The sequence below is a fragment of the Schistocerca gregaria genome, chromosome 1, assembly GCF_023897955.1.
Source record: "Schistocerca gregaria isolate iqSchGreg1 chromosome 1, iqSchGreg1.2, whole genome shotgun sequence".
In the NCBI taxonomy this organism is placed as follows: Eukaryota; Metazoa; Arthropoda; class Insecta; order Orthoptera; family Acrididae; genus Schistocerca; species Schistocerca gregaria.
The window spans coordinates 862219611-862247291 of NC_064920.1; the positions used below are offsets into that span (position 1 = coordinate 862219611).

General features: G+C 42.0%; 1 protein-coding gene across 1 annotated transcript in view; it reads left to right on the plus strand.

The window, feature by feature from the left end:
- The window catches only part of LOC126272906 (sodium-dependent serotonin transporter-like), a 1032532-nt gene extending 1005197 nt beyond the window's left edge, over nucleotides 1-27335 (plus strand). Inside the window, exon 13 of the mRNA XM_049976173.1 lies at nucleotides 21875-27335. Coding sequence (XP_049832130.1) covers nucleotides 21875-22024 — 150 coding nt within the window. The 3' untranslated portion in view covers nucleotides 22025-27335. The remainder of the gene's footprint in view (nucleotides 1-21874) is intronic.
- Nucleotides 27336-27681: the final 346 nt, after the last annotated feature.

Below are 27681 nucleotides of genomic sequence, written 5' to 3' on the forward strand. Positions count from 1 at the left end.
TACACGACTCGCAGACATTTGCAACACATTCACACTATTTCACGACTTACACTAGACGCAGACAGCTGGGGCACACTAATTCCGTCCCGGGGGGTATAGGGTGGCGGCAGGAAGGGTATCCGGCCATCCCTTAAAATTAACCATGCCAAATCCGTACTTAACCGTGCCCACCAATGAGGGATACAGGCTGTAGCAAAAGAAAGAAAGAAAGAAAGAATCTAACCGTGCCAATGTGCATCACATAAGACTGTCATACTCCAGTTCAGTCATGAATATTGCATCACACGAATACTTTCTGCAGATTGAACTCATGGAGTCAAATGTCTACCGTAACATCATCATGAAACATGGATTTCTACATATTCAGCCATCGCACTCCCACACGAAAGGATTTCTTCACACTTGTTGCTACCAAACCCTGATGTTATCGTGGGTGTTTCTTCCACATTGCGATTGAACGTGAGCTGTCTGTTGAAACTGTTGCCTCCGGTACAGTGTACTGTTACAAGTGAGAAGATCTCTACCCTAACCTGCAGGATCACGATTCTGAATACATGTGACCAATTTTATTTCGGATAGATACCACATATACCGTGTGTTTTCTTTCACAGAAGATATTCTCCAGTCTGTACCTAGCTGCATTGTTTGCTTGGATGAGCACTCCTCGCGTCACTGCTATCAGTTACGAAAATATTGTCTTGTTGTTCAAATGGTTCAAATGTTTCTGAGCACTATGGGACTTAAATGCTGAGGTAATCAGTCCCCTAGAGCTTAGAACTACTCAAACCTAACTAACCTAAGGACATCACACACATCCATGCCCGAGGCAGGATTCGAACCTCCGGCCGTAGCGGTCGCTCGGTTCCAGACTGTAGCGCCTAGAACCGCTCGGCCACCCCGGCTGGCTGTCTTGTTGTTACTGCCAGTAGTATACACATCACACACTGTCGTTTCACATTTGTGAGTCCTTGTTATTCATCAGTTCGTTGCAGGACATCCTGTATTACCCTAATTTTCCTGTAATACGTCAGGGTAAGTGGTGTGATTTTAAGTGCAAACGCTCTCCGTGCTTTTAGGAATATCGAAGTAGTATTCGGTTATATTTTCATGATCTATAATCGTCTCGACATTCCTGACATTCAATGCAACAGTGGCAACTGCTGTAGACGGTAGATCAGTAGATTTCGCTCCACAAATCCTAAAACGTGGTGATCTCTTAGGGGTTATTTCTATAACTATAAATAGCCACTAATGTGACTGTCATATGCTTTATGTGAGTATGTGAAAATGTCTTCTAACAAATTTCACAATATGTACATAGTTCATATTTCATGTTAAACTGGCTGCGTTATAGTATTTGCCGGATATGTAAGTTCTCACATCTCGAGGAAGGTAAGAGTATACAGTCACGTGGAAATCCATAGCAGCAAGTTCTCGTTATACTTTCTCGCGTGTCTCAATCGTAAAGAGGGTGTTCCATGTACACCTCTCTCTATGATCACGTAATTCACTACCGTGCCTCAACGATCACAATGAAAGTGAAATGATCGTATGGCATTGTTGGCCGGCATGTCCCATTGGGGTTCTACCGCCAACTGCAGGTCTTATTTCATTCGGCGCCACATTGGGGGACTTGCGCCTAATGATGATAGATGAAATGATAAATGCAACACAACATCCAGTCCCCGAGTGGAGAAAATCTCCTACCCGGCCGGGAATCGAACCAAGGCCCAGTGCATGGGAAGCAAGCACGTAACCACTCACCTAAGCAGGCGGACAACGATCACAATAATGTGACGGTACCAAGGCAGTGTTTGCTGCATTTTGCATAGGTGAATTTCAGATCTAGTGGATCTGTCGTAGTGTCACAAAGTCATTTGGCTTGTCTAATTAAGTTTCGCCATGCCATTGCCATGGTCTCACGTACTAAGTCCATGAACAATATAGTTGCCCCCATCTCGTGGTCGTACGGTAGCGTTCTCGCTTCCCACGCACGGGTTCCAGGTTCGATTCGCGGCGGGGTCAGGGATTTTCTGTGCCTCGTGATGGCTGGGTGTTGTGTGTTGTTAGTTAGGTTTAAGTAGTTCTAAGTTCTAGGGGACTGATGACCATAGATGTTAAGTCCCATAGTGCTCAGAGCCATTTGAACCATTTTTTGAACAACATAGTTCGAGGACACTGTTTAGCGTCTGAGGAATCTCTACAAACTTAGGTAAATTATGAACAGCAATTAAAGAGATTCTTCAAAGCTTTATAAATGGCTAGTCTTGCAGATCTCATTAAAAGTTCTCCGAAATAACTATAAAACAAGTGAGATTAGAATACGCAACGCTTAACAGCTTGATATCAAATCTACTGACAATGAGGACCGATACTTACATTCAATAGATGAATTTTATATAAGATCCCTGAAATATGATACAGGTTGCTTGTTCATACATAGCCCCACAGCTAATGTAACGAAAAATTTTGAGTCCCTGATGTAGTTGCTATCTTCCATACAACACCCCACACATGTTAGGCATTGATACTAATAAATAGTAACGCTGTTGCTATGACGTTGCGTAAACAGTACGCACCGATAACGAGACGTCTGCTAGTCCAACGCATCTGTACTCTGTCTCATGCGGAAAAAAGCCCATGCAAGATATCCGTGACGAGGAAACAAAGTCCTCGCCTATTCTGCTGTTATAATATAAAGCCGCGAACAGGTAAACGTAATCGGATTTCACACGGAAAAGGACCTCGTTCCCATTCAGATCTCGCAAATAAAAGACAAAGTACCGCTTATCCACGTCCTTTTTTAAATGAGAAGCTTAAAGGTGCTGTTCTTTCATTGTTATTTATTTCTCTAAGGCAAAACAGCAATCTACACGAATCGTGTAATTATTTTAAGTGAAGAGAAAGGTTTTGTTTGGAATACTAAAGACAAATATTGTGAATTCATAAAACTGTTTCCGTGCAGTATACTAATGTGGTCTCAAATGTTCTTGGCTAATGTGCAGGAGTGAGTAACAGCAGAAGTTGAAACTGTATCAGTGTTACTCGTGGATTGTACCTTTAACGTATTAAGTTGCAAACGCTTGGAGCTTTTTAACGCTATGAAAATTGTTGTAATAGCACATCATTAAATCATGTTCTCTGAAGAATGCTGCTCTTTGTATTATGAAGGACGATCGGAAAGTTTCCGTGTTAAGGTGTTGCTGCAGCGTAGATGCTGGGTACCGCGATTCCGGAGCGGGTATACAAGCACGGACTGTAGGCGTGGGATTAGTGTGCCATTCGTCTCATTCCAAAATGTTTTCAGTAAATGCGGAAACAAGAAGTATGGTGACGTTATTACTAAGTGCGTCCAAACAGATGAACGTTTTGCTATTCATTTCTTGGCTGCCGAAGGGCAAACACCAGCAGAAGTCCATCGTAGAATGAAGAATGTGCACTACTGGCCATTAAATTTGCTACACCACGAAAATGAAGTGCTACAGACGCGAAATTTAACCGACAGGAAGAAGATGCTGTGATATGCAAATGATTAGCTTTACAGAGCATTCACAGTGTTGGCGCCGGTGGCGACACCTAAAACGTGCTGACACGAGGAAGTTTCCAACCGATTTCTCATACACAAACAGCAGTTGACCGGCGTTGCCTGGTGGAACGTTGTTGTGATGCCTCGTGTAAGGAGGAGAAATGCGTACCACTACGTTTCCGACTTTGATAAAGGTCGGATTGTAGCCTATCGCGATTGCTGCTCGCGCTCGTCGAGATCCAATGACCGTTACCAGAATATGGAACCAGTGGGTTCAGGAGGGTAATACGGAACGCCGTGCTGGATCCCAACGGTCTCGTATCACTAGAAGTCGAGATGACAGGCATCTTATCCGCATGGCTGTAACGGATCAACAGATGGGGACGTTTGCAAGACAACAATCATCTGCACGAACAGCTCAACGAAGTTTGTAGCAGCATGGACTATCAGCTCGGAGACCATGGCTGCAGTGACCCTTGACGCTGCATGACAGACAGGGACCTGGGTGCACGAATGGCAGAACGTCATTTTTTCGGATGGATCCAGGGTCTGTTTACAGCATTATGATGGTCGCATCCGTGTTTGGCGACATCACGGTGAATGGACATTGGAAGCGTGTATTCGTCATCTCCGTACTGACGTATCACCAAGCGTGATAGTATGGGGTGCCATTCGTTACACGTCTTGGTCATCTCTTGTTCACGTTGACTGCACTTTGAACAGTGGACGTTACATTTCAGATGTGTTACGACCCGCTTCTCTACCCCTCATTCTATTTCTGCGAAACCTTACATTTCAGCACGATAATGCACGACCGCATGTTGCAGGTCCTGTACGGGCCTTTCTGGATACAAAAAATGTTCCACTGCTGCCCTGGCCAGCACATTCTCCAGATCTCTGACCAATTGAAAACGTTTGGTCAATGGTGGCCGAGCAACTGGCTCGTCACAATACGCCAATCACTACTCTTGATTGACTGTGGTATCGTGTTGAAGCTGCATGGGCAGCTGTACCTGTACACGTCGTTCTCCAGACCTCTCACCAATTGAAAACGTCTGGTCAATGGTGGCCGAGCAACAGGCTCGTCACAATACTCCAGTCATTACTCTTGATGAACTGAGGTATCGTGTTGAAGCTGCATGGGCAGCTGTACCTGTACAAGCCATCCAAGCTCTGTTTGACTCAATACCCAACCGTATCAAGGCAGTTATTACGGCCATAGGTGGTTGTTCTGGGTACTGATTTCTCAGGATTTATTCACCCAAATTGCGTGAAAATGTAATTACGTGTCAGTTCTAGTATAATATATTTGTCGAATGAATACCCGTTTATCGTCTGCATTTTTTCTTGGTGAAGCAATTTTAATGGCCGGTAGTGTACACTGCGCGGCACGTCTGCTGAAAACCACCATTGTAGAAATCTGCGGTGGAGGGTGCTGATGCATCGTGCTAACGCATGTCTCCCTGTCGTAAATGCCGTAACGCTTTGATCCCTCCCCATGCTTTCAGTCCCTTGAAAAAGGCATTACAGGGTTGTCGATTTCTGTCGGAAGAGAATGCGCAGCGGAAAGTTACCGATTTCTTCACGTTGCACGGCACGGTTTTTTACCAAACAGCTACCTTCAGCTTTGTGCGTCAGTGGGATGTTTGTCGCAATACTCACGTCTATTTCGCCTGATTGTCATACCGGCTCTGACAACGCGGCCTTCTAACGGAAGCTTTTGATAGCCCCTTATACATTCTGGGAAATTATAATTCTGTTTCCGTAATTTTGCATGCTGAACATTTCTGTTTCACTAAAGCAACCATTAATGAGAGACGTAATTTTGTATGAACTCTTTTTCCATTGCAAGACAAACTTTTTTAGTAGTTTCCGACTTATGGGGAGTGAGCCGTCCGTAACTGTATCTTCAAGAGAGTGAAAATGCGGTGCGGTGTCAATAAACAATAGTTACGACTGGCACCACGCCTTTCGAGAGCACGTTCTCATCTTAAGGTGTCCTTAGACTGAATTATATTCTCATGTCCATCACAAGCAGCAGTACGAGGTGTGACCTCCCCAGGCACGAATGGCCTCTTGTACACATTGAGGCATGGAAGCAAAAAGCCTGCGAATGTCATCTTGAGGAATTTCTTGGCATCCCTTAAACTCATGCTATGACATTTCATGTAAGGTACTGGCTGGAGGCTAATGCGAAACTATACGTCTTACCATCACATTCCATACATGCATCTACATTTAGATGGTTACTCTGCAGTTCACACTTTAGTGCCTGGCAGAGCGTTCATCGAACATTTTTCATACTGCTTCTTTACTATTCCACTCTCGAATGGCGCGTGGGAAAAAGGAACACGTAAATCTTTCCGTTCGAGCTCTGATTTCTCTTATTTTATTATGATGATCATTTCTCCCTAAGTAGGTGGGTGTCAACAAAGTATTTTCACATTCGGAAGAGAAAGTTGGTGATTTGAATTTCGTAAATTAGTCGCAAAGATAACAGTCTGTTTCAGTGACTGCCACCCCAACTCTCGTATCAATCAGTCACACTCTAACCCCTATTGCGCGATAACACGAAACGAGCTGCCCTTCTTTGCACTTTTTCGATGCCCTCCGTCAATCCCACCTGGTAAGGGTCCCACACCGCGCAGCAATACTCCGGCAGAGGACGGACAAATGCAATGTATGCTGTCCCTTTAGTGGGTCTGTCGCATCTTCTAAGTGTTCTCCGAGCGAAGCGCAGTCTTTGTTTCGCCTTCCCCGCAATATTATGTATGTGGTCTTTCCAATTTAAGTTGCTCGTTATTCATAGGTATTTAGTCGAAATGACAGCCCTTACATTTGTGCGATTTATCGTATACCCAAAATTTATCCGATTTCCTTTAGTACCCATGTGGATGACCTCGCACTTTCCTTTGTTTAGTACCAATTGCCACTTTTCGCACCATACAGAAATTCTCTCTAGATCATTTTGTAATTGGAATTGATCGTCTGATGATTTTACTAGACGGTAAGTTACAGCGTCATCTGCAAACAATCTAAGGGGGCTGCTCAGATTATCACCTAGATTATTTATACAAATCAGGAACAGCAGAGGGCCTATGACACTACCTTGTGGAACGCCAGATATCACTTCTGTTCTATTTGATGATTTACCGTCTATTACTACGAACTGTAACCTCTCTGAGAGGAAATCACGAATCCAGTCACACAACTAAGGTGATACTCCATACGCACGCAATTTGATTAATAGTCGCTTCTGACGAACGGTATCAAAAGCCTTCTGGAAATCCAGGAATATGGAATCGATCTGAGATCCCTTATTGAGAGCACTCATTACTTCATGGGAATAAAGAGCTAGCTGTATTGCACGAGAACGGTATTTTCTGAATCTGTGTTGGTTATGCATCAATAAGTCATTTTCTTTAAGGTGATTCATAATGTTCGAGTACAGTACATGCTCCAAAATCCTACTGTAAATTGAGTTCAATGATATGGGTCTGGCATTCAGTGGGTCACTCCTATTTCCTTTCTCGAATATCGGTGTGACCTGTGCTATTTTCCAGTCTTTAGGAACAGACCTTTTATCAAGTGAGCAGTTGTATATGATTGCTAAGAAAGGCGCTATTGTGTATGCATACTCTGGAAGGAACCCGACTGGTATACCATCTGGACCGGAAGACTTGCCTTTATTAAGTGAATTGATTTGTTTCGCAACGCCTAAGGTATCCACTTGTTTGTCACTCATGCTAACAGCTGTTCTGGTTTCGAATTCTGGAATATTTAGTTCGTCTTCTTTCGTGAAGGAATTACGGAAAACCGTATTTAGTAACTCAGCTTTAGTGGCACCATCATCGGTAACATTTCCATCGCTATCGCGCAGTGACGGTATTGACTGTTTTTGCCACTGGTGTACTTTACATACTACCAGATTCTCTTTGGATTTCCTACCATATTTTGAGACAATGTTTCATTGTGGAAACTATTGAAAGCATCTTGCATTGACGTCCGCATTAAATTTCGACCTTTCGTGAAACTTAGGCAGTCTTGGAGATTTTGCGTTCTTCTGAATTTGGCACATATTTTTCGTTGCTTTTGCAACAGTGTTCTGATGTTTTTTGTGTACCATGCTGTATGGATAACATATTAGGAGATCGGGCAGACGAGTCAAGGATCCGTACATTATTAAATTCGTCTGTGGTTTGTACGGCAGTGTAAGGTCTTGGATTATGTTGCTGGAAAATTCAATTTGGTACCATGTTCATGAAGCGTATGACAACAATGTTCACTACGTTACATGCTGACGGTAACTCAGCCTCCGTTCATCATTTATCAGATCAATCCTGTTGTCATATCCAGTATCTCCTCACACCATTCTTCTAGAAGATGGAGAGGTATGGGTCTCGTCAATCGTTGCTCCCTGTAACTTATTGCAAGGTTGTTTACGGACACTTTGGCGTCGATCTGACCATCACAAACAAAAGTTGGAGTCATCGGTCAACACCACAGAAAGCCACACGATATTCTTGTTAACTATGTCCCAACACCGGGCGAATTCCTGTTGCCTGTGGTGTGGTAAACGACGCCTGCCATCTCGGGTCCTTCCAGTAATCTGTCCCTATGCTTTGTGGCGACACACTGCCTGTAAACTTCGCCCAGATCTCAGTTGTTGCCATTCGTGTACTAATCAGAAAGCGTCGAACAATCTTCCTATGTTCCGATGGTGTAGACCTCCTAGTAGGGCCCGTGTCTAATCTGCTAGACACACAGTTGTCCTGGTTTGTCTTATCACCACACATTCTGTACCCGTTACAGTTTGTCTTATCACCACACATTTTGTACCCGTTACACTACAGACAACAGTCAGTGAGATTTATAGATGTGAGACTCATATGTTCCTCAAGCTAATGATTCGGTCTTTCTCAGTTTTTTAGTTCTCGTCGGATGACGATGACCTGCGCGTGCACATTCTGTGGGTAAGTTGTGTTGCGATCACCAGCTGAAAAACTCCATTAGCGTTAGACACATCCAGACGCACCAATGCACTGTCGGAAAGGCTGCTTTCTGGTATGAAATTACATGCTCCTGAGGAAGTTAAATAAATATGTATTACAAGTAAGGAAATAATAGAGTTTCAGGTGTTCATGGTTTGACACCCTCCATTCCCCTTGCCAGACAATAGATAAAATGTAGTTATATGGTGAGTGACTTGGGTAAGAACATGTGCCTGTTTTTTAAGCGGTAAGAGGAAGCTTTTTATATAACGGCCACATAACATTGATTATGTCTATCAGCATCTTAGAGAAGCAAGCAAGAGGTGTATTTCACGTAATGCGATCATGAAACCCGAGAACTTATTGTATTCTCACATAAAACAATGGACCATTTTTCAAGTTCATTGCCTCACTTATGACGAACTGCCAAGGTTTTAGTGATTTGGGTGGTCAACTGAGAAACTGCATGTACTGAACATTGAAGAACTGTTGAATGTTTCGAGGTATATGGCACAGAGATTGAGAGTCATATGCTGCTCACACTGTCTTCTGTGAAAGGTTGAAGCAGTAGTAGGTCGCAGGCCAGTGTCTTATGTGGTGATAGGGTTTAGGTTAAACAACATGTACAAGGCATTATCTTGTCCCAACGTTTCCCCAAGAAAGAGCAGTAGTACAATTTACTGCTTGTACTATTACCGGTTAGTGGCATTGAAAATCGCAGATGACATACTTTAATAAACTCGCACAGAGTTACATTTAGTCATACGTATATAGAAGCAAATATTTATTCACTGACGAGAATTCATCTTCAGTATGCTCCCAGCAGGTTGATTCCGATCTAAATCACAAGATGGTACAAACCAGAAACGAGAAAAAGGCAATTACATTCCACCTGAAGGTGGGAAACTTTCATTATAAAATTTGGGTGGTGACGTGTCTCCATTTCTTTCCATCACGTGTTCAAAGTTTTATTTAAATAGCAATTCTAGGCTGATAATCACAGTTAGAGTAGGTGTGGATCAAAACTTGATGATAACTTGTGGTTTTGGATATTAGAATTCTATAATTCTAATCAAACGTTTTAATGTCTGTAGAAATGCCACAGGGAAAATCAGAATACATATTTTACATCTGTAGGTATTCAGAACATAAAAGATTATAATTTTTAAACTTTAAGGTATGTTTGATGCCTGAAAGTATTCTAAAATTTCTGATGGATTTCGTAAAATAATGAGCCGAACTGCTAAGAAACATTGTTTATAGTCAGCGCAAAGATTAACACCCAGTAACACGACTTACTTTTTACTGAAGAAGCTACGAAAAATGCTAGCTTCTAACACAAATACGGAAAAGATCAATAACATATCATGCTGCCTTTGTGAAAAGCGTATTGCATCATGTAGTATACTTGGCTCAGTCCGTTACTGAGCGGTGAATTGAAAGGCGTGGTGGAATACCGTTGCACCGCCAAAGAGATGTTATCCAAATCTTTACCAAAGAGGCAGCAGAGGTGTCATTTTTGTTGCACCAACTCTGTATGATTTTGGCCATATGGAGCAAGCGTAGACGAGAGCACGTGGGCTCGTTCATTGTCGCACCCTGAGTTTGCACATGCAAATGCACTCTATTGTGACTTGCTGACGTCATCAGCCACTGTCAACAAGGCCATTGTTCATATAAGGAAGCATGGATGGCAGCATCAGCTGTCAGTTAACATTGCTTCTGATGTGTAGGCTACCGTCCAAGCTGGCACTTTGAGAATAAAAGGAATCCCTTATCTGCACCTGCCACCAGGAAAGGAACTAAGATTGTAACTACTTTCTTTTATTTCTATTCGTATCGCTGTATTCACTTTCAGCTGAGAGCTATGTAACTCTTGACACTAATCAAAACTTTATTTTTAGTTAGTAGAAGTACTTGCAATGATCATGACATCCGTTTTTTTTGTCCGATATGAATAAAAATCATAGTTCATAATATTTACTTCTAATAAATGATTCATATATTGTAAGACACTTGAAAATAGTCAAGAGAAAAGAAGCTTTCAGATACATGTTCCAATAACTGGCCTGTCCTGTCTTTCTCGTTCTCTTGTACACCGGCTGCCACTATACACAATTCCCACTATACAATATGTTATTTTTAAAAGAAAAATTAAATAATACTTAGAGTCTCAAGGCACAGACATCTATCTTTCGATTAGACGTCAATTTAGTAAAAATAAGAAACAGCCATTAATGACCACACCATAGGAAGAAAATTGTAAAAAACTTGTTTAATTCTTTGTGTATTATAATATAATAAAATAATGGAATAGATGATAATAAAATGTTGAAATGCGTGGCTTTTTAAAATGTATTGAATTAATGAGATTAATTTTTGGGCATGAATGACAAGCACCATAAGCTGAGCTATACCTGGAAATAAGTTCGTATTAGTTTATATAGTTTTGCAGAGGGAAGTAGTTTCTTTCTCCGCTGTAGATTTGTGCTTACCCTTCTTTATAACACTACGTTTGGTCGCCGTGTTCCCATTGAGCTTATCGGACGTCGTAATTTTCCAAAGTACACAGGTGGGCTTCAGTTCTCGTAATTATCGTACTATTTGAAATAACAACTCACACGACATTTCTGTTAATAAAAAATACTGTATTTTTCTAAACGGTGCACATATGAAATACATACTCCTCACTTATTCATAGCGACCCCAAAATGACGGTCTACAATTACTCGTTTAAAATGGCTCGTTCACTAGCTGAGCGCGAATCCTTCCTTCCTCCTCCTGGTACAAGGAAAACTCGTCTGTTTTTTAACAACGGAAAATCAACAATGCCTGACGGTAGGCATAAGCTCTATGATGGGCTACCGCTTCATTTTTTCTCTTTGCCTTTACAGAAGACGAAAACGTAAAAGGAATGCAAAAGGTTTATCACAGTATGCAAGTAGATGTATGTCCTCGGCTGTTGTCACATTACACCGCACACATGTTCCATTATTTCTCTTTTTACTGTAATGTACTTTGTGCTTGTTTGTACATTAACACTACTTTCAGATATTTGCCTTAGTGTTCACGTATCTCATTTTTACAAGTTCTAATTACTGAAGATATCATTGAACCTTATTTGTACTGTAAATATTTCACTTTTCTTCCTTCTAGTAAATGCTCTCTTGTATTTTTTATTTCTTAATCAATATATCTGCTTTGATTTCCATGTGTGCATACGATACTAGATGTAGTAAGATATAAAAAGATGAGCTCGAATTCACAGAAGCATTAAAGTAATATATCGAAATTTTATTGGCTAAAGACGGAAGCAGTAGAGTCCCAAACTTTATATTAAGTTCTATAATTTGTTCTATAATTATTTCAAATCATTCCTAATGAGACCTGAAAGAAGTTAGGCAAAACAGTCAACTATTGTGAGAAATACTCCTTTGTCTTTCCAAAACCTCTACTGACTGAGATTTGAGAAACACCATCACCAAACTTCCTAGCAGATTAAAACTGTGTGCCCGACCGAGACTCGAACTCGGGACCTTTGCCTTTCGCGGGCAAGTGCTCTACCAACTGAGCTACCGAAGCACGACTCACGCCCGGTACTCACAGCTGTACTTCTGCCAGTACCTCGTCTCCTACCTTCCAAACTTTACAGAAGCTCTCCTGCGAACCTGCAGAACTAGCACTCCTGAAAGAAAGGATATAGTGGAGACATGGCTTAGCCACAGCCTGGGGGATGTTTCCAGAATGAATTCTGGAACCATCACCAAAGTTTTTGCAGAATACAGCAGCCACAGCCAAAATCATCACCGCTAGATTACAAACTCTGTGCATAATTTAACTGAACTACCGTATGTCTTTAGTAGGTGTTCCATTCTGCAAGTAAAAGTGTCAACCAAATCGCAGGAAAAACATTCATCAAGCACTTAAGTGTAAATTTACGGCACTTGTAACAGCTAAGACGTAGGAGAAGAATTAAAAATGGTTCAAATGGCTCTGAGCACTATAGGACTTAACAACTGAGGTCATCCGTCCCCTAGAACTTAGAAGTACTTAAACATAGCTAACCTAACGACATCACATACATCCATGCCGAGGCAGGATTTGAACCTGTGACCGTAGCGATAGGCGGCGGCGCTATACGTTTCCTTTAAAATGGCGTCCATAATGTAAGTGCGTTACAAATACAAGATTGTTATTGAGTTTCTTTTCGCTGAAGATAAGAACATCGCTGATATTCATACGCGCTTGCACAGTGTCTACAGAGACCTGGCACTTCCTTACAAGTTAATTCCCGTAGTGCTCAGAGTCTTTTGAACCATTTTTGAACGTGGCACTTAACAAAAGCACGATTAGTCGTTGGGTAAGGCGTCCGTCGTCATCCCAATAGGAGTACATTGAAGTTCACTGCGCAGCCCAGATCTCGCAACTTCCGACTTCCAACTGCTGGCCCACGGAGGATGCACTCCGCGGGAAGCAGTACGTGGATGATGGGGAGGTTATTTAGGCAGCAAGAGTTGGCGCAGACGTCGACCAGTAGTTTGGCACCAAGCGGGTATACAGGCACTTCCTGTAAAGTACCATAAGTTCGTCGCATTACATCAAGATTACGGTGTAAAGTACTGTGTTGTAGCGAAAACAGTAAGAATAATGTGGTGTACCGGAAACCTGAAGTGAACCTACACTCAGAAAAAATTGTGTTGTGTTATTTATTGAACGCCTCTCGTAGGAGGATCTTTATAGAAGTCATGGCGACTGTGGCAGATAGTGCGAACGTGTAGCATCACTGTAGTCACAGTAACCACATTCTAAAGCCCGCGGCAAACATTAAAGAAATCAACCGACAGATTGCGACTGCAGGCGAGGAGAGCTCAGTGCCATCGCCTGAAACATTCAGTGTGAGGTTGGCCTCGTTGCAGGATGACTCTCCCTCACCCACCCAACTTACCAAACCTCAGACCATGCGACTCCAACCGCATTCGACAACTGAGGAATCCACTGCGTGGGAGCAGGTTTGCAAACAAGTCGAATATGTCACGGTATTTCGTCGAGAGATGCCACACACTGATAGCAATCTCAGTGGCACTCAGTGCCTTCACCATCGTTGGAAACTCTGTGTGAATGCGCTGCGGGACTACTCTGAAGCACAATAGTTGATTTTCATTCATTTTTGTTCCGTTTGTACTCGTTCACAATATATTTAGATTGAGTTCCAATACGTGTGTTTCATTTCAACCTTTGACGTGACCACCGGTACTGGAACCATTTTTCATGTTAGCACTCAGATGCGCATGCCATCTGCTTCAGTGCACATAATGGAATTCTCATGATATTGCATTATCGTAAGGTATACCATAGTTGCCATCAGTTATGGAATGCCTCTTGTAATTGAAACGACGATATAGAATTATCTTCCAATGTTCGTAAAGGTACAATACTTACAGCGAAATAAACTCCACATACCAGCTATAGAAAAAAAAAAACATAATATAAAAGAGAAATCAACAGAGGTTGTGTCCCGTATACCTGGTGATCGGTGTTTTATCATCAGATTTCATATAAACACGTTACTATTTCGCGTAACTAAAAAACGACGATAAATACTTGAGGATCTTCATGACAACAAGAGCACTTATTGGAAGGGGCACCTTCAATTTCTCAAGTTTCGTATTAAACGAATTTGCTGAGCTTCGAAGAAACTACTGGATACCAGTGAATGGCTACATTTCCTTCTTATTCCTTCTTATAGCCGCCGAAAGGGTTATCGTTGGCGCCTGCCCGATGTAAGTGCAACGGAGATGAACCATGGTGGACGATCGTTCGTACCAAAGTAGTTATCAGCTCCCTGCTCAGCTGAAATTTTCGAAACCAAGTAGAGCTTCTAATTACTGGTTGGATCGCAACGTACTGTTGACCTTTCATGGGAGATGGAAATCGCTAAACGTCTTCGCATTTCTCCTCCGCCTGTTTCCGTATCCATAGCAGGAAATCGGAGAATGTTAGACTTATGGACATTGCAGGACCAAAAACGGTGGTCTCTTTCGGTAACTGGTCGACTTTTCCACTGTAACACAATCCTACATGAGCTGGTGCCCATAGAAAGGAGATTCTCTTACATCTTCGTTTACCTTGTAATGATTCTCGTATAGTTTCCAGTATTTTATTATTAATTATACTGTTTTACTTAAGACTGCAACGAGAAACCCCCTTATTCATAATGTTCCGCTAACTTAAAACAGCTGCTACAGAGTATTATTTTTCATTCTGACTTATAGAGAGCAAGTCAAAACGCGCCTGAAAGACGTACGCTCGAACTCATTATCTTGCACTAACTTGTCCACACAGACTTGAAGATTTTTCCATCTTGTACGAACTTGAGACTTTACATTACTACAACAATGCTATTTCCTACAAAAATATTAATTATTCTTAGTACACGTAACACAACATAAACCATATATCTTGAAAGTTTTAATAGGGGTCGATTTTTAGACCTCGTCGACCCCCAAAATCAGTTTTCGTTTATGTCGACCCCTAGGAAACCATTATCGACCCCAAGGGATCGATATCGAAAGCTTTGGGAATCCCTGCCTTAAAGAATCGAATTCCTACGTATAAAACAACTGCAAACGTCTGACTATTTAATAAATGAATTAATCTGTTAATTGCACTATCCAGTCACATTAGCGTTAGCACCGCCTATGTTCGACGTCACCGTGCAGTAACCACTCACCTGAGTAACCACTCAGGGACACTGAAAGCAGTGCAGTCGTTGTCATAATGCAGACACGGAGCGAATTATCTGACCTTCAAAAGGGCATGAACATCGACTTTCCAGCCAAGGGTCGAAGCACTTGCGAAAACTGTTTGCCTGCCGCTTAGGTTAACGTATACTATGCATGCAAATTGGTTTTATCACTAGCGCCGCGGCAACCGTGGTGCAGCACGGGCCGTAGGTGACACAGGTGAACGACTGCTGCGAGGGTGTGTACTGGCGAACAGAAGTGCAACTTATAATTAAATGTTTCGCTAAGACATTTAAATGTCTTTTTATTATCTACGATAATGTTCGAAGCAGACGAAATTAATTAAAATTTGTGTTGGGGCCAGGACTCGAACCCGGGTTGTTTTACTTGCGAGGCTAAATTGCTAACCATTACACTACCACAGCACGACGGTTAATATCTCTGCACGAAGTATATAAGCCAAGTGCCCTCTCCAATATGTAAGTGAAAAATGAATTGAAATTTGTGTTGGGGAGGGCATTCGGCTTAGGAAGTACGGGCAGCAATGTTAACCATCATTCTGTGGTAGTGTAATGGTTAACATTTCTGCCTAACAAGCAAGAAAACCCGGGTTCGAGTCCCGGCTTCAGCACAAATTTTAATTCACTTTGTCTGCTTAGATCATTATCCCAGAAGTGCAACTGTTGAGGAAGTGAGCTCCAGATGAAGCAAGATCAACAGTGCCCCTCCACAAACGTTCAGCGAATGTTGCTGCTGACAGGTCTCCACAGCGGACGCCTGGCCTTTGCACCACCCATGCCGACTGCTATTCATCGGCGACGAAAGCTGGGACGTGCATGCCAGTACCGCAACTGGATGTCCATTGCATGAAAACAGGTGGCCTTTTCAGATGAATCGCGTTTTACGCTCCATCGAAGAGATGCCCATTGGCGCTTTCGGCTCTGCAACTGTCGTCGGGAGCGTCCTGTTCGAAACAGGAAGCGTTATGGCATTCCCTGGGTGATCTCGACATTCTGGAAGGCACAGTGGATCAACAAGAGTGTGTATCTACCCTTGGTGACCAAGTCTACCCCGACACGTAGTTTGTTTTTTCTTCGACATGATGGCACCTACCAACAGGGAAATCGCAACATGTCACACAGCTCGAAGTGTACGTGAGCAGTTCGAAGAGCACTGCAACTGTCGTCGGGAGCGTCCTGTTCGAAACAGGAAGCGTTATGGCATTCCCTGGGTGATCTCGACATTCTGGAAGGCACAGTGGATCAACAAGAGTGTGTATCTACCCTTGGTGACCAAGTCTACCCCGACACGTAGTTTGTTTTTTCTTCGACATGATGGCACCTACCAACAGGGAAATCGCAACATGTCACACAGCTCGAAGTGTACGTGAGCAGTTCGAAGAGCACTGCAACTGTCGTCGGGAGCGTCCTGTTCGAAACAGGAAGCGTTATGGCATTCCCTGGGTGATCTCGACATTCTGGAAGGCACAGTGGATCAACAAGAGTGTGTATCTACCCTTGGTGACCAAGTCTACCCCGACACGTAGTTTGTTTTTTCTTCGACATGATGGCACCTACCAACAGGGAAATCGCAACATGTCACACAGCTCGAAGTGTACGTGAGCAGTTCGAAGAGCACGAGAATGACTTTGCCGTACTTTCCTGACTACCAAACTACCGGCATATAAATCCAGTCATGAATCTGTGGAGCCGCGTCGACGGGGCTGTTAGCGCCTCGACCGAGAAACCTAGCACACATGGTCATGGAACTGGTCGCCATGGCTCCACCTCTCCACCAGTGGCTTCCAGAGCCTCACTGAGCCCCTTCCTGTACATCTGCGTTGCAAAAGGTGGCTGCTATGGCTTTTTACAGGTTCTCACAATAATGTGACTGGACCGTGTACTTAGAGTCAAGTATTTAAACGAGAAAAAGCTTAGTAAGGGTTCTGAATTACTCTCATCAGCAAACAGTGGTACGAATAGTGTGTGTAATCTGCGCTCTGTCTCAAGAAAGAGCAGTTTTGCACTCATCTCTATGCTTGTGACGTCACATCCCCCGAACTCCACGTCATACGATGATGTAATTTAGCAGGTACATTCAGTTGTATCAGTGGATACTGTCCGATAAATGTGTCTGGAACAGAGTCCGTAGCAAAGAATTAATAAATTCAAACATTCAAACATCGTACACGATGCTGAAGTTTTACTGCGCCAACATGTAGTAAGTGAAAAACGTTTTTCCTTTCATCATTTTGTAGGGGCATGCCAGCGAGAAAAAGACTTGAAATTTTGTGTAAAATTTGTTGGTTGCTAACTGCTCTCGTTCTCAAATACTGCCTGAATGAGATATGGATAATTTGAGTGCCGTGAGTCATGCTGCCTCAGAACGAATAATCAGTTTCTAACTACAGTACTTGACTTATTGTGTTAAACCATTGACATAAGATTATACCTCTGGATGAGCAAATTATGGAAACATTTAAAATTTTTAAATTCGTTCGATAGTTATATGGAAATAAGCGTTTGCTATCATTGGCCGGGAGGCCCCTTGTGGGACAGGTCCGACCGCCTTGGTTCAGGTCTTATTACATTCGACGCCACATTGGGCGACCTGCGAGCCGCATGGGGATGAAATGATGATGAAGACAGCACAACACCCAATTCCTGAGTGGAGAAAAACCCCTACCCAGCCGGGAATTGAACCCGGCCCCGTAGGACGGCAATCCGCCACGCTCGCCACTGAGCTATCGGGGCGGGCGATAGTTATATGAACTACTGAAAATGAAATTTTTGTTATGTTTGGAAGCTGTTAGATAGGTAAACTACAAGTGTCTTCTTCAACCGTGCACCTTGTTAGGCGTTCAGCGCCGTATTGCACTGTAAGAAAATCTCTAGCAAAGTTCTTTCATCAAAGCCATTTGGTAAAGTCGTTGATAGTGTGCTAGGTAAGCTTTTATCAAAGATATTTGATAAAAGTTGAAGCATGGGTCTAGCTTTTACATCTACATCTGTACTCTGCAAACCACTGTGAGGTGCATGACAGAGGGGACGTCCGATTGCACCAGTTATAATTGGTTTTCTCTTGTTCCATTCACGTATGGGGCGCGGAAAGAATGACCGTTTGAATGCCTCTTATCCTCTTTTTACATTCTAATCGATTCTGTCTATAGCGTCTCAGTGGACATGTTACAGTTAATATGGTGTTCAGCCAAGCAATGTATGATTTACCTTTAGAACAGAAGGTTGTCCCAATCATGACATTTCCACCACCAAAATTTCTGATCATTCTTACCTGCTGCCCTGTTTTCAGGTAATGCCAATGGTATTGAAATCTGTCGGGCCTACCTTAATTAAACTTCTTCTCGTAATTGAAAATCACTTTATCCATTCTGAAGTCTACGATTTATGTGTTTCACCAAACTCCAATCTGGCCTGCTCATGTTTGGTTATTAGAGCAGGTTTCTGTAGTCGTTCCTTGAATGCAAGATATTTGGCATTTGACAAAATTTGTTGTACACATCTGGCAGTTACTGCAAACTGTAGATCCACCAGAAATTGAGAATAGAAGTATGTGGCCCTTGCTTCGTCTAAAAGGAACCTCTTCGCTGCCTCAAATAATTTTCTACTTTGCTCACATTTTTCGTTCTATTCATTTCATGCGGTCAAGTTAATGAAATTACCAATCACTGTACTTGAACAACTCAATTTCTTGGCGATTTGACGATTAGAGTGTCCCACTTCCATTCACGCACCGATTTTTGTTTTTAAATCTCATGATAAATGTTTCCCGCTCGGCATCGTCACAATTCATACAAAACAAAAATTCAAATGTGTGTGAAATCTTATGGGACTTAACTGCTAAGGTCAGCAGTCCCTAATCTTACACACAACTTAACCTAAATTATCCTAAGGACAAATACACACACCCATGCCCGAGGGAGGACTCAAATCTCCGCCGGGACCTCCCGCACAGTCCATGACTGCACCGCATCAGGCCGCTCGGCTAGCCCCGCTCGGCTATAATTTATACAACAAGCACTATCACTAATGATTTTTGTTTCTTATCTGCAGCAGAGGCACATACTCACACACTTACACTGCAAAGAGTTGATTGCCTTTATACTGTGTACCACCCTCTACCACCTGAATCGTTGATTTCTTGTTACATACGCCATCAAATGCGATACCATTTGACTACATTTGCAGTGTACCAGATCTCATACTATTGCGTATACAATGGCCACAAATATTTCAGCCGTCAATGTTAATTTTCCTGCAGTTATCCATGCGTTTATACTGATTTCCACTACTGTATGACGAAAAATTTTACAATAGTCTAATAGCTTAAGTGAAGGTGTTTGGTCAAAGAAGTCTGACGAAATCTTTGAAAAGGTCTTTTGCAGTAAAATAGATATTCTTTCTGACAAGGGAATCTCCCCATCGCACCCCCCTCAGATTTAGTTATAAGTTAGCACAGTGGATAGGCCTTGAAAAACTGAACACAGATCAATCGAGAAAACAGGAAGATGTTGTGTGGAACTATGAAAAAAGTAAGCAAAATATACAAACTGAGTAGTCCATGCGCAAGATAAACAACATCAAGAAGAGTGGGAACTCAGGAGCGCCGTGGTCCCGTGGTTAGCGTGAGCAGCTGCGGAACGACACGTCATTGGTTCAAGTCTTCCCTGGAGTGAAAAGTTTACATTCTTCTTTTTTCGCAAAGTTATGATCTGTCCGTTCGTTCATTGACGTCTCTGTTCACTGTAATAAGTTTAGTGTCTGTGTTTTGCGACAGCACCGCAAAACGGTGCGATTAGTAGACGAAAGGACGTGCCTCTCCAATGGGTACCGAAAACATTTGATCGCAAGGTCATAGGTCAACCGATTCCTCCACAGGAAAACAGGTCTGATATATTCTGTACGACACTGGTGACGCCATGTGCGTCACCTGACAGGAATACGTTGTCGACCCACCTAACTTGTACACTTGGCGAATGGGTAACAAAATTCTGCTACCTTGCCCGATTTAGGTATTCTTGTGGATGTGATAATCACTCCCAAAAAAAGTGATGAAAACATAAGAGTTTGCCACATGTTGTTGTTGTTGTGGTCTTCAGTCCTGAGACTGGTTTGATGCAGCTCTCCATGCTACTCTATCCTGTGCAAGCTTCTTCATCTCCCAGTACGTACTGCAGCCTACATCCTTCTGAATCTGCTTAGTGTATTCATCTCTTGGTCCCCCTCTTCGATTTTTACCCTCCGCGCTGCCCTCCAACACTAAATTGGTGGTCCCTCGATGTCTCAGAACATGTCCTACCAACAGATCCCTTCTTCTAGTCAAGTTGTGCCACAAGCTCCGCTTCTCCCCAATCCTATTCAATACCTCCTCATTAGTTATGTGATCTACCCATCTAATCTTCAGCATTCTTCGGTAGCACCACATTTCGAAAGCTCCCATTCTCTTCTTGTCTAAACTATTTATCGTCCACATTTCACTTCTATAATGGCTACACTCCATACAAATATTTTCAGAAACTACTTCCTGGCATTTAAATCTAAACTCGATGTTAACAAATTTTTCTTCAGAAACGCTTTCCTTCTCTTTGCCAATCTACATTTTATATCCTCTCTACTTTGACCATCATCAGTTATTTTACTGCCCAAATAACAAAACTCCTTTACTACTTCAAGTGCCTCTTTTCCTAATATAATACCCTCAGCATCATCCAACTTAATTCGACTACATCCCATTATCCTCGTTTTGCTTTTGTTGATGTTCATCTTATACCCTCCTTTCAAGACACTGTCCATTCCATTCAACTGCTCTTCCAAGTCCTTTGCTGTCTATGACAGAATTACAAATTCATCGGCAAACCTCAAAGTTTTTATTTCTTCTCCATGGATTTTAATACCTACTCCGAACTTCTGTTGCCCGCATCTTGTGGTCGTGCGGTAGCGTTCTCGCTTCCAACGCCCGGGTTCCCTGGTTCGATTCCCGGCGGGGTCAGGGATTTTCTCTGCCTCGTGATGGCTGGGTGTTGTGTGCTGTCCTTATGTTAGTTAGGTTTAAGTAGTTCTAAGTTCTAGGGGACTGATGATCTTAGATGTTAAGTCCCATAGTGCTCAGAGACATTTTTTTTCGAACTTTTGTCATATAAACTGCAACAAATGAATGCAACAGTTTCACAGTCGTGTGTTTCGATGTTTGTTTAGGTGTAGCGTCCCCATACTACGGCGCAGTTACCTCGCATCGGAAGGACGGACGGACAGATAATAACTGTCTGAAAATAAAAAATTAAACTTTTCACTCGAGGGAAGACTTGAACCAAGAACCTCTCGTTGCGCAGCTGCTGACGCTAACTACTGGACCACGGCGCTCCTAAGCTCACGTTATCCTTTATGTTGCCTATCTTGCCCGTGGACTACCCAGTTTGTATATTTTGCTTACTTTTTTAATAATTCGACACAACTTCTTCCTGTTTCTCGATTGATCTGTGTTCAGTTTTTCATCTCCTATCCACTGTGCCAACTAAATCTGAAGGGCGTGCGATGGGGAGGTTCCCCTGTGAGTGTGAAACACGTGCGAGCTGAACACCTGTCGTTGTTTGTGTGCAGCGCGTGAAAGCGGCAGTGAAGCCGTGCGACGAATGCGACGAGCCGGCAGCGGTGAGCGTCAACTCCAACTACGGCGCAGCGGACAGCACGGGCGGCGGCTGCGCAGGCACAGTGGCGGTCTCTGGCGGCGGCGCGGGCACACACGTGTGACGTAGCCGGCCGGAGTGGCTCGTGTGAGCGCGCCATAGCCGCCGGAGCCGCGACGCCGCTGCAGCCGCAGCCGCGGAACACGCAGGCGGTTCAGTCTGGCCGCCAGAAGCAAGGTCGCGAAGCGGCCCTCCGCTGCTGGCCGCTGTTTGCACAGCCCCAGAGATCGCATTACTCGACTCACTTTGTCTGCGGCTATTGTGGAACGCCGAGAGCTGCCTGCTCTCCTACGCTCACCCCTTCTCACCCCCCTTCCCTCATTAATCCTCGCCCTTCCTCCCAATTCCCCTTTTTCATAAAAGGGCACCTTCCATTTACCGACGTGTCGACCAAGAAGAATTGCAGTTGACGATCAGCCTGCATTTGTACTCGCATTTCTATATCTCTCCGCTTTCTGCGTACCAATGTCTTTTTTTATACCTGTATATCTAGTATTGGTGTTAACGACGTGAGTAAACACGTCACCTCACGCCCTCGGCAAGAGGAAAATGCATGCAAAGCGATCTTCCGATTCTGTAACACCGTGCAAGTAGTGGTCTTAAGAATTGCTGGCTATATACGCACGGTAAGCTGTTAGTGTCGTAGTCACTGTTAACGAATTTGATTAGGTGCTGAGTAGCAACCATTTTACGCATATTAAAGTTTTGATACAAATCGCGACGATTCTCGAGTAGTATAAGACACATTTAGAAGACTGTCACACATCTTGAAATTTCGGCTGTTTACACTCACAGGCACGCTGCTTGTTAATGTGAATTTTCTTTAAGACATCTTTTATTTCCTTTAGTCGAAAACACTTTCTCAGTGAAAACCATTCCAGATATTTCTCGCAAAAGTTCTTGTTAACATAATTTTATTAAGCCGACAGTTTCCAGCTTTTCTTTCTTTTTGGCGAAAAAACGTATTTCAACAATTTCAAAGAGACCAGCCTATTTTTCCGTATAACTGTTTGGAGGGCACATCATCAAATTATATCTTGTAAGCTGCTTTATATCTTACATTTCCCCAGCATGTCTCTCTCGCTCTTTCTATTTCTCTCTCTCTCTCTTTTACACACACATACACAAACACACACACACACACACACACACACACACACACACACACACACACACACACACACACACACAACTTATAGTCGGGATTTCAGGACTAAGTATATACATGAAAATGTAGTGTGCCATACTGAGTAAATTGCATACATGTGTAGTAAATTTCAACGTAATCTTATACGTGTTTGCTGTGAAATGGTGAAAAAATAGGATCCTCAGGCCATTTAGATGTACTAGTGTTGCCTCAAATGACAAATCAGATACTAAGATATTTCAATTACAATATGCATTGTGAGTCCTTAGGAAGTTACTTGATGACTGTAAACTATACTTACAGAAGGTAGTGCTATAGATGCAATATAATATCAACTTTATAATGGACCCATACACCACAAAAAACATAACTAACGGTACCAAGTATTCAAGAGCAAATCACCAAAAGTGATGGGATAGTTACTGTACAGTTTCTCAGACTCAGTGATTGAACCCAAAATCAGAAATAATTATTATGAAGAAAGTAGTCTTTCGACAATCATCCTTCAATAACTAATAACAAGTTGGCAATGTAAATGTATCTAGAGCCTTTTATGTAGGACCCACCTTAATATTATATATGGAATGTTTAAAGAGTATGCTGTTATGAGAAAGGAATTTCTCAGATACCACATATTTGCTTTTATATTCTACAATAATAGTGATGGGCAACTTGTTTCATCATTTTTCTTCATGTTCCCAGAAACACCTGAACTGTCATGATAATCAGTTTGATAGTAAAGCTTTTGTTTGATATTCGCAATGTACTATGTCATTTCATGTTAGTGCCCTTTGCTTATACATGTCGCCCATGTAAATCGATGTATGTTCATAACCATAACCTTTGTAGAACATGATCAAATGTAGTTGTAGTAGCGTATGTCAGGTAAATAAGGCTTTACACAAATAGTAAAATCTGTATTTTAGGATGACATTTGTACTGTGTTCAAGTAAATCATGTATCATTAGACAATACTTACAGTTAGCTGAGAATACTATACTTATAAAGGATTTATATGATTATATTACGAAAATATTAAAACCATGAAACTAAAGTTATAATGAACAATATTGTGTATATTGTAAATGTTAAAGGACAAAGACATTAATTTTCTATGAGGGACTTGTAAGTACTAAATTATATTTATGAAATATGTTTAAAGCTGGAAGAAACTATGCACAAGAGTCTAAAGATTTTATTACCTTATTGGTCATTGAGTAATCAAATGCCATCCTGTTCGGAGAAACAATTTGGCATTGTTGCCATGTTCATTGTATTTAACTGTACAAAAGGAAAACAAACTAACAAACAATATTTATACTTTTTAAATAAGATATTAAATGGAGACAATAGATTTTATTGTGAAATAACTAGAACCTTTTGTTAAGTGTTTGTAGTATTGTATGTAATTTGTTAGTTCAAAACAGTGAATGTTCCATTAGGGATGCTTAGGCAGGTGTAAATAGGCAATAATGGCAGACTGTTTACTTCGCCATATACATGTTAGTGCAAGCCTAAATTATTAGAATCAGAGAAACTGTTTTTATTTATAGTGCTTATGTGTTTCCATGTTAAAATGTTTAAAACAGGTTCAGATGGGTGCTTCGTAAAAAAGTTATTCAATTTGGTACATTGTGGAGAGTTCGTTCTTAATTTACAGACTTCTATTCAATAAGACACTTTTTCGTAAGAATATGTGAACTATGATAAGCATAGAGTTAAGTTTCAGTGGTACTAAGGCAGGTTCCGAAGCCAGATATTACTGTCCTACCTCAGTCCGTTTGTGTACAAATATGTTTCATATATTTCGTATGTCATCATGGAAAGTCCACCTCTGAGCTTAAGGCGTTTTAAGGCTACTGCCTAACCTGTAATGTTCAACATCGGATGTTAGCATCCGATATGTTTGTTACATGCGAGGAGCTTCACCGCGGCCTAAAGCACGTGTGCACGTCCCGATCGTGGCGCCACCGTAGCGTATACAGCGCTGCTCACTAGCGGTGACTGCAAAAACTACATCTTTTTACAAATGGTTTGGCGCAGCATTTACATTTCGCTGATAGGATATTACTAGACGCTTTACTTACAATAGGCCGCAAATGAAAATAATGGGCGTGCACTTGCCGATATTAGGGTGATCTACAAAAGCAGTAGTTTGTGTGTTCGACTTCAAGCACGATGCCCGGCATTCAGCAGAACATAATTCTCATTTAGTTGGGTCATAGTCTCATCGTTGACGGTACGAAATAATACCTGCGAAACGGTCGCGCAGAGAAGGCGTTGCATTCACAGCCAGAATGCAACTGTCTTGGTGTGCATCCGATTAGCAGACACTAACATTTGTGCTATGATGTCATTTGTACCCTATCATTGTTCCTCACGGGATTCCCTAGCTATAGCTTTTCATCTCCCATCATAAACTGTGTGTTAGGAAAGGCGATCTTGCGATTCACCAGTCATTCCATCAACTGAAATATAAAACTCTGAAATTATGTCTAAAAGTGTCTAAAATTCCTGTGATTAGTTCATTTTATCTCGGGCTGTGTTATCTGCTCTTCGTTCCGCATTCTTACGCATTACTAGAAAACGGATACACATCACAATTTTCAATTTCCTCTTTCATAGTTCTCTTCCCTTTTTTCCCTCTTCAGTTATTTTCATATTTCAGTAATCTCTCGCAGTGCAATGCTGACACAATGTAACTTAATTTCAGTTCAATGTATAATACTTAGGAAACGTCAAAGCATTTTCAGTCCCCAGACGTTCCATTACGTGACTGACAGCTTTATGAAGCAAATGGCTAATAAGTTCATCCTCGGAATTGCTACAAGCGAGAGAAAAACTCGTTGGCAGTAGTTTAGGCTTTAATGTACACAGAAAAACGCTACCCACAGCGTAAGGAGAAATTTTGATGATGTCCGAAATGTCTGAAATGAAAGCGAAGATCCTGTTGGCATCTTAAGAGGAATCTCATTCACAGATCATTTTTTTAAAGTTGTGTGGTGCATGCGCTGGCTTTAAGATCGTTGTGTCACAGCTGTACACAAGGCACATGTTTGATTACTATCCTTGATAATCCTCTACAGTATTAACAGAAAACTTTTAGTAAATACTTTAGTGTTACAGCAAACGAAAATATATAAATATAGATGTATGTGTCAAGCTAAACCTTTTGCACATCGACATTCAAAGACATTTGCCGTTCGCTGGCTATAGATTACCAACTAAGAGCTCCTAATTAGTTTAAAGGACAACTTCTACGCTTGAACCTAGCAATGGCTGCTCTCCACACCTCGCTGTTACCACAGAGATTCTCCCAAGTGGCTAACACTATCAGGAAAATGTATACTGCCGAGAGTTCGACCTTGACTCAGCCTCAAGGTTGTTACTCGACGCATAAACTTTCCTTCAGTCTCTCTGGATTCATAGTAGCTTGAGAGAGCTCCACTAGAATTTGGAGGATATGAGGCAGCCTCATTAACAACTCGAAGCCTTCATAGATCACCTGAGGGATTTAGTTCAAATTGTCGTATATAATCAACACAACGTGTACTCTGTCAACACCATTATGTCTCATTCTGTAACAGTCTTCGGCCAACGGAGGGGAGCCTGTAGATTTCAAAAGTCTGTAATTTCTCAGTGGTGATATCTTAGGGAATTGAAACGAACACTATATTTCTCTTGTGGTGGAGAGATAGAAGAGATATTAATGTGGTTGCGGTAGTTCGTCCCAAAAATGTGTAAATAATCGCAGCTGTAATAAAAAGGACATATAGACTTATTCAAAAGAGGGAAATTTTGCTTTTGTTAGCAGACTATGTTGCATTATTTTAATCAGAAATCTACACGATGTTAACACCGTAATTTTGTAGCTCGTATTTTTTTTTTTTTTTCATGCTGACTGCCGGGTGATCGTCCTTTACGTGTGAGTGTGTTGTACAGAGCGTTTGTGAGTGTATGCGTGTGTGTGTATGTCTGTGTGTGTGACTTTGTGCCTGCCGTGGCTCATTGCTCAGCCATGAATGAGTCGCGGCCCGTGTGTCACTAATTTTTGCTGTTGTTTCAAAAAGAAAAAGATTGTGTGTTCCTACATCTACGATTGCTCCTTGTATGTTTTATAGATAAGGATACCAACTATAATTTTAAAGGAAATGTCTCGCGCGGGACATCAGACACGTAAGATGCCGAATGGAAGTGCACAAAGAGAATAAAACATTGGTGTTTTTAACAGCGACTAAATTTATTTCGCAGTTTATACAGTCTTTACCCATTCCTTTTAAATATACCCTTTCCTGAAATGTTTCAGAGAATGTTAATACATTATCTGCACTTACCGACCACATAGGGGTGTGCAGTGGTGCTGAAGAACATCGTAGAACGTTGAAACACTGCACTACAGTCACCGCCAACAGAACTTGGAAGAAAAACTTGTTGCTGCAGAATCAGCTGTCAAACTTACATCTTACTGTGACGCAGATTAACGGAAATATATGTGCACAGTATTTGACTTCACACACACACACACACACACACACACACACATTCAAGATGACTTCACACTGATCTCACTGTTC